General features: G+C 35.7%; 1 protein-coding gene across 3 annotated transcripts in view; it reads right to left on the bottom strand.

Annotated features, from left to right (window-relative positions):
• Window positions 1-2,781: 2,781 nt before the first annotated feature.
• DENND4C (DENN domain containing 4C) overlaps window positions 2,782-13,452 on the bottom strand; it is a 71,703-nt gene continuing 61,032 nt past the window's right edge. For all 3 annotated transcript variants that reach the window (XM_083883667.1, XM_083883666.1, XM_083883668.1), the window contains 5 exons: window positions 12,452-12,697; window positions 10,998-11,115; window positions 9,246-9,399; window positions 8,091-8,155; window positions 2,782-7,427 (listed from right to left, as the gene is read on the bottom strand). In XM_083883667.1, coding sequence (XP_083739793.1) covers window positions 7,291-7,427; window positions 8,091-8,155; window positions 9,246-9,399; window positions 10,998-11,115; window positions 12,452-12,697 — 720 coding nt within the window. In that variant the 3' untranslated portion in view covers window positions 2,782-7,290. The remainder of the gene's footprint in view (window positions 7,428-8,090; window positions 8,156-9,245; window positions 9,400-10,997; window positions 11,116-12,451; window positions 12,698-13,452) is intronic.

Below are 13,452 nucleotides of genomic sequence, written 5' to 3'. Positions count from 1 at the left end.
TATCACCAGAAAAATCCTTACTGCACTTTTCTTCCTATCTTATTTCCTAGAGCTGTAGTTCATCTGCTGCTTCCTTCTGCAGTCTTAGGCTTTCTGGCAAAAATCAGGCATATCATGACTTGTAGACTCAAAGAACAGTCCTGGCTTGAAGGGACCTTGGAAGGCATCTGATCTGGCCTGTTTAGGTCTGTGAAAGATGGCTCTCATTGCATTCATGTTCACCTCAAATGACGTCAGTTCACTGACACACCAAAGGTGTTGGTTGAGTGTGCTTTTGGTCCCATCTTCCACATCATTCATGGAGATGTTTCAATATGTATCGCACTACTGATCCCTGGGAGGCCCCACTTGTGGCAGGCTGCCAGCCTCAGTAAAACACATTGATCACCTGTGAGATGATTACTGCTCATCTCACAGACCACCCCCATGCAGTCTGTATTTGACATTTGCCTAGGAGGAGGCTACAGGATACAGCATCAAATGCTTTGGCAAGGTCCAGCTCAACAATACTACTCTCTCTTGACATGCTATTTTTCTGTAGCACTTACCAATTTACCCTGGCATGATTTGCTTTTGGTAAATTCATACCGAGTTTTCCCAGTCACCTACTTTCACCATGGCTTTAGGTCACGGATGACTCAAATCCCCAACCTGGAAGAGGCTAATGAAGTAAGAGTATGTCTTCTCTGCCCCTGTGCACTTCTGGCTTTGCTACAGTAGAAACTGCAATAAAAGCAAAAGGCCAGCAGCTGCAGGAGTCCTTTAACAGCTTAACACCATTTCAAAATCTGTGATATTAAACACAATGAATGCTGGAAACAGCAGCTTTCCTTGAATGTTTCAGCAGTTTCGGCAGGATTTCTGCTCTTTAAGGGCAGTTCTTCTGCAAGTCTGAAGCTTGGCTGCAAACTCAGGGACACCCTAAGTTTCAGGGCAAGTAATGGACCCTGGTCAGAACCTGACATGTTGCCATTTTATCTCTTTACAACCAAGGAAACAGAACACACATAACATTGACATATATAATCATTTTAAACCAGCAAGGTCTGAATTCAGACAGCCTGACACACGAATGAGGAAAAAATGTCAAAGGAAATAATCTTAAGGAAACCTAAACAAAAATATCAAAACATCTATCTGAACTACTCTTTTAACTAGGTGAATTGAGCCTCTGTTCTTCCCAGCAGTTTCTGTCTGCCACACATCTCAGTGGAACCACTGACACGCCTCCAGGCCACTTTGGAAAACAGTAATGTGCAAACATCTGCTGAAGCAGGACAGTGGCTGGTCAAGTCTGAGCATTTTTAGGGCTATCTCAGGGTGAAGTAGGTGCCCACCAGGAAGGAACACGAGGTCTTTTCTGCTCAGCTGCTCTTCAGCCTGCACTGGTACATGCAATTATTCCTACACAGAGGCAAGACACTTCGGATTAGTTGTGGACCCCGTAAGTTCTCCAGCTTGGCAAGTCAGTTAACTCTTCCTTTACTTTTCTTTGTAGACAGTAGAAGTTTGTCTCTACAGAGACAGGAGTAACTATCACTATCAGTAGGGAACTACTACTCAAAATGGCTCTGAACACATGAAGGATGAGAGCTTCATTAAGCAAGCACCTTCTGCTATTTTCTTTACCATTAGATTTCCTCAAATTTCCCACCAGATTCTGGCACAGGAAGTAGCAGTTCCCTCCTCTCTACAGCTTCAAACCCAAACCCTGTGTTCATGCTTCTCTGGGGATTCCTCAAATGGAAGCATTTGTTCCTGCACAGCATTCTGCCTCTTTCTGTCTCCTCCCTCAACAGGCCACATGAAGGGTAGGAAATATGAAGACAGGGTAACATTCTTAGTATTTTATCTAAACATCGGTCTGGAAATAATAAATATGGGTTTATTATTAATCTTCTCCACGAGATATCAATCTGTGCTATGCATATCAGTCTCATCAGCAAGAAAGGACTTTAGGGTATGGTATTGTTACTGTCAGATAAATGAAGTGACTGCTGTACATGAGGGGGTTTGAAAGGTACTCAAGTGTGGAGGTGAAGGCCTGAGGCACTGGCAATTTCTACTACTTAAATTTCATCTCAGCCTCACTCCTATCCCTGCCCCCCAAAAAACCAAAACCAACCAAACAAAAAACAACAATTTAAAAAAAAATAATAAAAATAATAAAAATTAAAAAAATAAATTAAAAAAAAAAAAAAAACACACACACACACACACACAAAAAAAAAAAAAAAAAACAACCTTGAAATTACATGTAACCTGCAACTATGTTAGGAGTCAAGAGGTCCACCAATGTTTTTGCAAGTTAGGATGCATCAGGTGAAAGCATCACTCTGTGCTCCCATTACGAAGCCACTGAGGAACTAGAACTCCTGGGAAGGGTTCTCCCAAGTAAGCCACAAATACACTGCAGAGACCACCAGCTGTCCTCAGGAAGCCAGGGGCTATGCTTTTCCCACAAACAAAAGCTTTACAGATTCTGTCACACTGAGCCTGTTTTCCAGCTCTTCTTACCTCTACTGATGCCCAGTGCTTGCTTAAGGCACCACAGAGCCATCCTCTCTAGAAGCCACATCTTCACAAGTGAATCCCATGCTTTTTCCCTTCTTCCCTTGCCTCTGCTCTTTCCCACCATTCAGAAGCCATTGAGGTACTGTGAAATAATTACCCAAAACCACAGTCAAAAGGCTTTTGCCCAACTATAGGCTGAATTTGCACTCAAGATTAAATCCTGTCAGTCGTGTAAATTCCAGCAGTGAAAGAGGCTGAACAATGGTACATTTTTACACAGGATGCATATATATTTTATTCTGAGAACAGCATTAAAAATTGTTTCTTAGTCTAGAATATCTATACAGAATTCAGGATATAGAGTGCCCTTTTAAACTCAAATTTTTGTCAAATGTACAAAAATATTACAGAGAAACAACTGTTAATCAAAGCACAGTAAATGTATGCCATTTTTCAACAGTTCAAAACAGTCTCTAAACCAGTGCAAATTTTATTGCATTAAGCTTCCCAGCTCACTTAATAGATTCATAATTTATTCACGCTACATCATTTCATCCTTGTTACAATACAATTTATTTTAAGCTCCTAACAGGAGTTTAATGTGCTTCTAAACAACAGCAAACAATCCCTTTTATTTGCACCATTGGTTGATGCAGACTGAAAGAACAAATAAAAACGCCATCTGATCCTCTCATGTATGCATCATGATATACAGCACAGGAGAGTACAGAACTAGAGTCCAACCATTCATTTTCAACACTTACAAGTTAAAAGGGTGTTTGTTTTTAAGAAGATCCATAGTGAAAAGCTGATATACAGAATGCATTTTAAGATGTTTTTAGTTGAAGGAAAAAAGAACCCTTTTGTTGAAAAGATACAATTATGTGAATAAGATTACCTGCTTACTGTTAATAAAATAGGAGTTATCTGCATTAAAATAATTTTATTGTTGAATTAAGAGTTTTAAAAAAGAAAACTACTGAGTGGATTCTTCAGTTCCTTACATTTTAACAATTTGTTTTAAAAATATAATTTCTATGATCTAATTTAATATACATTTTGAAAATATCCCCTATGTTGCAGTTATTCAAGGAAAGCAGTAAACTCAATGAAAGGTATATTCTTTTAGCTGCAGCAATACAAAAAGCCATTAATTCACAGTTAAAATAGAATATTACTCATTCACAAGTGCAATGTAGCTTGAGCTTAACCAATGTGAAATTCCACCAGGAATAAGACTAAGTTACTTGCAAAATTAATTTCGTTTGAAACACATATAGTAAATAAAATATTTTCCATTATAATTATATTGTCTAAACTTGGGTTATATAAAATGTGAAGACAGGATATGATTATAAGTAACATACAGATGCTTCCAGTAACTTAAGAATCCTGATTTTAAACATTTAAGACCTTGTTTGTTGTTTTCATCACACAAAAAAATCCAGCTCTTCTCATGTGAGCATACAAGCTGTGTGTGTAACTGATTTATAGTTGGGTGAAAGGTACAAGAGAGTATCTTAGCACAACTGGTTGCAGTCCAACATTCTTAGGGAAACAATTCAAGGAGGCTTCTCTTTGGTAACTGTTCTTCCAATACAAACTTTCTAAATTCTTGTGCATGCCTGAAATTCATTGTTTGCATCCACTTCTGTTATCAGATTGCTTTACACCCTCATTTTGTGCATACATTGCATATTTTGAAGTTAATGCTGATCTGGAAATGTTTTTTTCAGGTTGTACATGGGAATTACAAAATATGCACAGAAGAATAATCTCCTGAACATTGGCTGCTGAGATACTAGGAAGAGTATATGGAGGCAAGAGTTTCACAAGTGAGCAAAATGCTACTTCTTTTGTTTACACTGACAGAAAAACAGAACCAAAATCTAGCTTATCCTCATCCCTCCTTCACAACACTTTGCTCAGATCAGCAATTATTATGGATTCAGATAAAGTTGGATTTTTAGGAGTTGGGTGTCAAACAAGTTAGAAGCATTTGTACATAACTAAGGCATCCCCATGTAGCAAAAGAAGTTCATCCTGTCAACTAAATTTTGGAAGTGTGCCTTCAGTGCCTAATTCTCAGAAGAACAAGAGTGTTTGCAATGCACTCACAAAAAACTTCTGAAACTTTTCCCTGGTTATTTTTGGCCAGATTTTGTGAAACTTACTTTTTCCCCAAAAAAAGCATTTGAGATGAAAACAATTGTTTTCAGAGATCTCCCTTTTCATCTGAGCTATGGATTACATTAAAAAAACAACTGATTAGTTAGCTACTCTTAACACCTATAAAAAGGATAAGGTCTTCCTTTTTTATTCTATATTAAAGAATCAATTCCAATATGCAGATTTGAGATTTTAAGTAGCTACGTGTAGGACTTCTACCACTCTGAAATCTGGGTGCCTACACCAGGAATGGCAGTTAATTTGTAGTGTACAAAAATGCCAATATGCAAGGTCAAATCAAAGCAAGTTCAATTCTGCAGCTCTCCTTTTCTCCTCTGGCTTTTTTTGTTTGTTTGTTTGTTTTGTTTGTTTTTGTTTGTTTTTGTTTGTTTTGTTTTGTTTTTGTTTCTTTGGTGTATATTTAGTGGGAAAGATTTAAAAATGAACACTAGATGTTGTGACAATCTGCTTTGCTGTCTTTACAACACTACTACCTTATTAATCTATATTTTTTAGCAACAGATGAGAAAATTGTTTGGAAATAAAGATGATGTGTTTACAGAAACCAGTTCATAATAATGTTATTTACTATGTTTTAAAACTGTTTGGATGTCACATATCTAAAACAGTACTCATGAGACAGATTTTCCTTGCCATTTAACAAGCTGGGAGAATTTAAGGGCAATTAAAAACTTGATTCCTTGCAAGTTGCATCACATAATCACATGGTTTGTCCATTTAACACTCAAAAATGGTCTTTGTGTCTGCTGAAAAATAATGTATAGAGTTATACAGACAAAAATTGCTGGCTTTGATTTGTAGAAATATTAAGTTGTTTGGACCAATGCTTTAGACTTTAATTTTAAAAGGATGAAACCATGTCAATTATCTAACTGGAGAAGAGAGGAAAAGATGAAGAATCAAGGACTGTTCTCTAATTATGATGTAGGTCAGATATCATCAAGCAACTATGCATAAACCCAAATAATAAAGACTTAAAAAAAAAAAAAAAAAAATCATTGCATGCTTTCTTGCTTTTAGTTGTTGAGAAAGCACAATAGTTTTTATCAGGAGAGAATCTGTCCAGGTAATATCCCCATATTAACTTAGGATCAGCACTTTTAGACAAAATACAAGGCATCAGTCTATGATGTAGATATATTTTGTCATAAATAGTGCAACTCCCTTGTTTTCACCTCATTAAAAAAAAGGTTTTATTGTTCCATATAAAAAATTGTTCCATACAGATCTTCATCCCTCATCATTTTGAAGAATGAAAATTTTTAAAAGTAGTATCAAGCAAATACATTCATACCCAGATGCAATTAATATTTTAAGCTATGCTCCTTTTACATGCTACAAATACCTGTTTTGTCTATGAATTATTCCATTGTAAAAGCCATACCACTAACTTTCAGCAAAAACCTGGAATAAATCTTATCATATTCTTCAAGTAACAGAAACACTTAAACTGTTGACCAGTATCCAGGTTCTCCTTGCCAAGAGTGTGACTACTGTAGTCAATTAAATATGTGAGGTGAGGAAGTGTCTTATTTACTAGAAGCAATACAAAAGATGGATACATCTTTTCAGATCATACACTTCAGCACTTCATTTCTGATAATATACACCTTGAAGACCACCTTTATAAATACATCTTAATTGAAATAGTGAATCTGGACTATCAGTGCAAAATAATTAACCCACAGGCTAGTAGGAAACCAAGGGAGAGGATGATAAAGAATTTGAGGAAGGCATCTCTTAAGCACACACACAAATAGTATAAAACATTTTTTTTTCAGGCAGTATCTGTTGACAGTTCTTGTGTGTATTCTAATACCATTTGAGCTTCCTACATGATTTTTAGAAAGCCATCCATTTCTGAGCTGCTTTGTTGTAGAAGCTTATCCTTCTTTGGAGAAAGCAGCCACTATGTTTATAGATCTTATAGTTTATCAGAGAATACAGGAAAGTTGAGTGTAAGTCTCTGTTTCCTCACAGCTGTAGGGACACATTTTGAAAAGGATAGCAAGGCAATCAGAATACTGACTGGGACAAGAGTCAGGAGAAGGGTAGCAATTTAAGGTACTGTGAGCTGATGAAAGCAACTGCCTTGTAGCTTCCAATCCAAGGTTTCAAATATTTACATTCATAAACCATACCACATGCTAATAAAAGGATCCCTCTCTAGGTAAAGGTAATTTTAAAGAAGCATTGAAGAACCTGAGCACTGGAAAAGTACTTCATTAAAATACACCAATATTGGTGGCCCTTAAGAAAGTCACCAACTATAGGCTGCTGTTTTGTCATCAGTTTTTTGAACAACATGATATCATGGAGGAGAATTTTGAGGAAATTAAAGAATATATATGAGGGAAAAGCAGATCAACCACTGAAACAAACTCATAATTTTAAAACATTTTGACATACTTTACAATGTGCCTATGAGATGAATGAGAAGAATATATGTTGCAGCTCAATGAAACTGGTTGACAAATTGCTCTATTAACACCTTTTGAGACTCAAAGGTGTATATGTCACCATGCTCTTGGGTTTGTTCACCTCTGCTTTTGTCTCTCCAAAGTTTGGTGTGTGTCTTCCTTGTTTTTATATTAAAGGTGCTCCAAAGCACTTCCTGCAACACTCAACCCTGCTGCTTGGTGGATCATCTATTCTCTCCATCTTTTCAAGAACTTCTTTTGGTAGATTTTGAAGTGCAAGTCTGTATTCACTATCAAAGACCTCTGAAACAGAAAAAACACAGTTGAGGTCATTTAAGAAACACTGTACAATGCACACTACTATTCCTATAAAATGCTTTTTGTAATTTTTTATAGTAACAAAGTTATCTAGATTAACTAGATGCTGGTTTTTTTTTTTCAAAATGCACCTTCTCAGAGGACCTTAAAAGCCTCTCCATAAGATGGTGTGGCACCATGAAACATCACAGTGGATACCCACTGCTACTTTGACAGTTCCATTTGCCTGTTCCCAATGTATTTCCCCTATCACATTTCATAAGGGAGTCACTTTGATTGCGTAGTACCAAATAGAAGACAGGATAGAAACGATCAGGAGAGGGTGGGAAATCAGGTGTTTGGATAACATAGGTCTATTATGTGGGTCAGAGAAAGATGGTCAAGACTGGAAACGAGCTTTCAGATATGAAGAATTTAAATTTCAAGCTCTTCAAATATGCTTTGTTTAAAGTAGATCATTACTGGTTTCAAACAAAGTCAAAATTAATGGTTCCGTCTGAATTATGTTTATGTAAAAGCAGCACCTGAAGACTGACAGCACAGTACTTTTCACTAAAACACAACTGAATCTTAGAAACAAACTTTATACATTAGCTTTCACATAAAATATCCATAGGGTCTATGCATTTCACAGTATTTTTTACTTACCAATGTCAATGTTTTCTCTTCCAAGAGATACAAGAGACAGGAAAAGGATTTCCCTGTAAAAACTCCTAGGGGAATATTTTAAAGGGTGAGTTAACCAAAGCATCAACAATCCTGTTTACAAAATCATTATTGAAGACTTCCATTACGTACTTTCTGTAAATGTTCTGTTAACCTTGCTTGTAAAGAAAGTGACCAATCTATGTGACTACTAGCTTAAGGTTTTCTAAGGCCTGAATTCTTTTAGTTGATGCAGAAAGCCATATTATTGCCAAATCCTGGTAGTTACATATCTTATTACAAAATCCTCTGCCATAGAAATACCTAACAAACAAAATATTAAATTAACCACAACTTTTTAATTTATTATTAATTCATTCCTGCCTGACATGAAGCAATGTCTGGGTTTCTTTCAGATCACTCATACTTTTATTTTTTGTTTCAGAATGTCATGGTCAATTCTCAGAAATAGGTATCATTAAATAATCAGATATTATTTTTTCCCCTTGTGGAAGTCATAAAGATGCTTCTCTAGACAGATCAGTTTCTGTTTCTTTTTAGTAACTACAAAACACAGAAACAAAGATGACTTAGCATGAAGGCTTCAAACACATCTTGTATCTGCTGTAATTTACTTCAGAGTCTGTGCTTTTGTACAAAACCTTCCCTGAACTGCAGTGCAGGTTACAAAATGCACCATACAAGAATTATTTACAGATCTCCCTCTCTTTGTGGCTCATGCTGCATCTACTTTTCACAGCCAGTACTCCAGGTTGCTAGAATTTCAGAAGATATAATTAGGGAGAATATTCCACACACTGGAAGAGGATGCTGTATACTTGTATTTATCAATTTGCTAGATCTGGAGCAACATCAAAATCTGAGTAATTAATACCTGAATTTTTCTTAGTAATTTTAAAATGCCCATTTTTATTAAAGAATCACATTCATCCATTTGATCTGGATGAACTATACATCTGAATATAGAGTGCATCTGTTTGTAAATATAGGCATTAAAAAAATACACGTTTTTTTGTGGACACAAATTAAATGGAATCTTGCCCAGAGGTCCTTATGAAATTATCACTATGAAATATATACAGTCTGATCTTATTTAATTTTTAGTGGAGAGAAACTAAGAAGAGATTATGCTTTTACCTCTGTCGTTTCACATTTGGCTTAACTTTCTGTAGGAGGAGGTTGATTGGCTTAATAACATCATTGTGTTGAATACTTAGTTTGATGTTCTCTAACAAAGTGTTTGTTGCCTGCTGATCTTCTGCCAGTGTGGAGGGTTTCTTTTCAGAACAATCTGGGAAGTGTAACCGTACAGACTATTAGAGCAGTAAAGATTTTTTTTTTCACTTTAATAAGCAGAAGTATTTCCAAAAGTGAGATACACATGAAGAACCTCTACTCAATCTACAGAAATTTGTTAAAACAGAAGGCCCTTGTCTGCTTATAGTCTTCACTCAAAAGTAACTTTACCCAGCAGTTACAGGATACATCAAGTATCCACATGCAAGAAGTCCCACATGACAGAGAAATACAAGCAACTGAAGAGTACCCATCATCAGATGTTGCCTGTGATGGTTGGTTAGTTAGGTTTTATTGCTGTATTCCAAATTATGTTCACTGCAAGAAGATTATTGTTACACAAGGAAAAAGAAGTAAAATAGAAGTCTCACTTTTCTTAGCAAAGAAACTTTTCTTATCAAAACCCTTCTTAAAAGCCACCTACAATCAACTGATAACTTTGGGATGCATATTGAAATAGATAACGCATAGTTGAATCAAACAGGAAAGAAAATGACCAAGACATTTACCATCATGATTTATTACTTTAAATGCCACATTCAGAATAACACTGAACTATTATTTTCTGAAAGACAGTGACTCATGAGAGAACAGTAAGTCCATGTACTGGCAAAGAAATAAGTTTACAGATTAGGCAGTGAGTGCATAGTTTGTAAATGAATTGCAGACCAAGCCTAGTAATCTTCACCACATCAACATGATGTTTTTATAAAATTTACATATACGATGCTTTACAAATGTAATTTTGCGTTTCCAGAATATTTTCTGACACTGCTATATGGCCTATTTTTCTTCCACATATAAAACAGGCCCTTTGCTCCTTTTCTTTACATAAATGTGTATATATTTGTGCATCTTCATTCATGACCAGATGATTTTCATCTATTACGGTTACAACAATACGTTTTGTGGAATCTGAGGGAAATAACACATGTTGTTCTGTGCTCTTGACTGTAATTTTTTGATCAATCTCTTTATTTTTAGGACATTTTTCAACAAACCCCTTTTAATTCCTTAGAACCAAAATTAGCATGCAGCATAGTTTTTAGCATACTTTTTATTAGTTAAAACATAGATTTAGAACTTTAGGTCAACAAAGGTTTTTTGATGATCAGAAGTAAGGAAATCCTTAAGTCCTCATAACCAGTCTGCCTGTTTTTATGCTAGACAAGGTTTTCTTTGATCTTACTTTTGACAGTCAAGAGGAGTGCCAAACGTAGCTATGAAAGGGACTGATGATGTTTCATTTACGGAAGTCAAAGATACTTTTTTGTAATACAGCCTTCTTGTACATGCCTGCATAGCTATTACTAGATAATGCAGTGAAACATTCAAATCAAGTGAAGCCATTTTAGTACATCTTGAGCAATCAGCAATTCCTCCCATCCTTTAGTGTATGACATATGATGAGCACATCAAACTTTTTTCACAACTAATTTGATACCCAGACTATGTGAAGTACCTAAGGGATTGCAGATGCTTCACATGCTAAAAAAATATTGCAAATTGATGTACACTTCAGGCACTGTAAACCAATGGTTTATTTCCATAGTTTCTTCTCCCTCTGTTTTCTGTAGCATTTGTTTTACTTACTGAGATTTCTCCAAGATATATACAGGGGTTCCCCTGGCTCTTGGTGGAGGTTGATATTGTCCCATAGAAGATGGATGTACACTAGCTTGCTATCTTGAGCAAGAGATGTCAAAGGAAGCTACAACACATGAGGAAAGGGAGTACATTTTAAAAACAGCAGTACAGTGTTACATTATTTGAAAATCCTGCTCTTTTACTATTTTTGCAAACAAAGAAGGTTAACTTTATTTAACTTAAATCTAACAAACAGGAGCAGATGTTATCTTCTACAATAAACGGCACTCAAGCAGAGCAGTCGCAAGTACTACAACATTTAATTACCCTTTTTTTAGTTTATCCTAATGTATGAAGACCATTTAGTTTTCTACAGGCATCTGAAGAAAATACTTATGAGTATATATCTGGAAATACCTTTTGTGCACCAGACACCGTACTTGATCTGTACTAGTAACCATACCATACTGCAATATTTTCTGATCTGATGAACATTTTGGTGTGCATATCTACATGTTGGCTTTCCCAAAAAGCAGAAAAAATCTTCATAAGTATACAGATATGAACTACGTATTTCCATTAAAAATATATGGTAGTCAAAGAACACTTATGTAAATATTTTATGAAATTAAGTGCCCCTGGAATCACTAATACAGTAAGAATTACCAGGTGAGAAAAACTTACCACTTAGTACGTCTATTTAAATAATTACATTATATTATCTCCCATCTTGCTGTTTTCCCTGTTAACACATCATGGTTTTCCAGAATGCTTTATATTTCATTAGTATTGTCTGTCTTCAACTACATTTATTGGAAACTTTTCCTCAGTTCTAGGTGGGTGGTTTTTTGAAAATTGAGGGAAAGAATTTTAAAGATGAAGTGTGTACAAGTAGATAGGAAAATACTACTTTTTTGGCATGCATCAGGTACAAATACATATTTAATTTCAATTTGTACCTACACATAAAAATTATATCGGTTTCAATCTACTCCTTTAAATTAGAAAGGCAAAATACACAAAAGATAGACCTCTTCTACATTCTTTTGTTCTAGTCGTGTAGTAATGAAATTCAGTGGAGTTTGAATAGCAAAACCTATTCTTCAAAGAGAACAAAAAATACCTTTCAAGATTGTAAACTCAAGAGTGTAACTCACTCTGTATGTATTGCAATATATTACAATTTTTGAGTTCTTCGCAGACACATCTTGTTTCCTATTCCTCAATAAATCTTGCTCTCTGGCTTTTTAAAATGGACCATCTTGACTAGAATTTGAAGACTCTTTTCACACATGCCCCTTCAAAAATCCTTGTGGGAAACAAACCTATCTACTTGTATAATAAAAACCCAAGAACTTATATTCAGCTGTTCAAGAATTACTTACCCAGATGTTTTGAACCAAGCTCTCCAACTTAACTCACTGTAATACCTGCCGATCTAACATGAGGAAGCCATTTACCTGCACTCCCTCATTGCAGTGTTCAGATGTTAGAATGAGTCCAGGTAAGTTGCTAGGCAGATCCAACCGTTGGAAATACCAGACTAGGTTCCAGAAGATTATGGGGTGTTGATTGATGAATTTGGATGTATGAATTACTTGCTCTCCCTCATTCTCCAACAGTGACTCAAGCTCCTTATGCAGTACCAAAGGGCTCAAATAGGGTACAGATACAGGGGCAGGGTTACGTTGTTTTATTAAAGGATCCTAAAAACAGAACATGCACCAAAAAAAAAAAAAAAGTTTTGGTTTTGTTTGGGAGTGACTTTGTGGTTTTGCTTTTGCTTTTTTATTAAATCAAAGAATCTTTCAGAAATACTTTTCAGGACTACTTTCCCTGGAAACCTTCACTGGAGAGCTTCTTTTGACACTTGGAAAAAGCTTCTGGAGCTACTGAACACACTAACTTTAACACCATCAGCAGTTTTGACTGCTGGGGATTTCTTAATATTAAAGATCAATCACCTAGGCTTTCTCTATTATGTGAACAAGAAAGAAAAAAAAAAAAAAAAAAGCTTATTTGTTTTGGCTAGAACTTGTTCCTGATTGTGCAAGTTTCAAGCTATCTAAGCTAGTAGCCAGTATCAAGACTGCAGCAAAGGAAATTGAAGAGAAATGCCAGTAATTTTATCAGCTGTGGAACTGAATCATGACTTCACATAATAAGGCAGCCTCCAGAAAATAACAAATACCAAGAGAGAGGAGAAACACCTTTTTTTTTTTTCCTTCCCCACAAGAAAGGTAAGAGTCTCAATACTGCTTCTTACCTTCTCCCATCCATTCAACAAGTAAGCCTAACAGAATATACAGCAGGAATGTAAGTAAATGCACAGAAACAGAACAGACTTGCATTCCTGCAACGTTTTGCTCTACTGTGTTTAGTCAGCTGCTTTACTACTGAACTTCCAGTTTTAGAAACACAAAGACTAGCTTCATTCTGTTAGAGAGAACATTTCAAATTA

Source organism: Zosterops lateralis, assembly GCF_965231275.1.
Source record: "Zosterops lateralis genome assembly, chromosome: Z".
Classification (NCBI taxonomy): domain Eukaryota; kingdom Metazoa; phylum Chordata; class Aves; order Passeriformes; family Zosteropidae; genus Zosterops; species Zosterops lateralis.
This window is presented reverse-complemented; position numbering and strand designations above follow the sequence as displayed.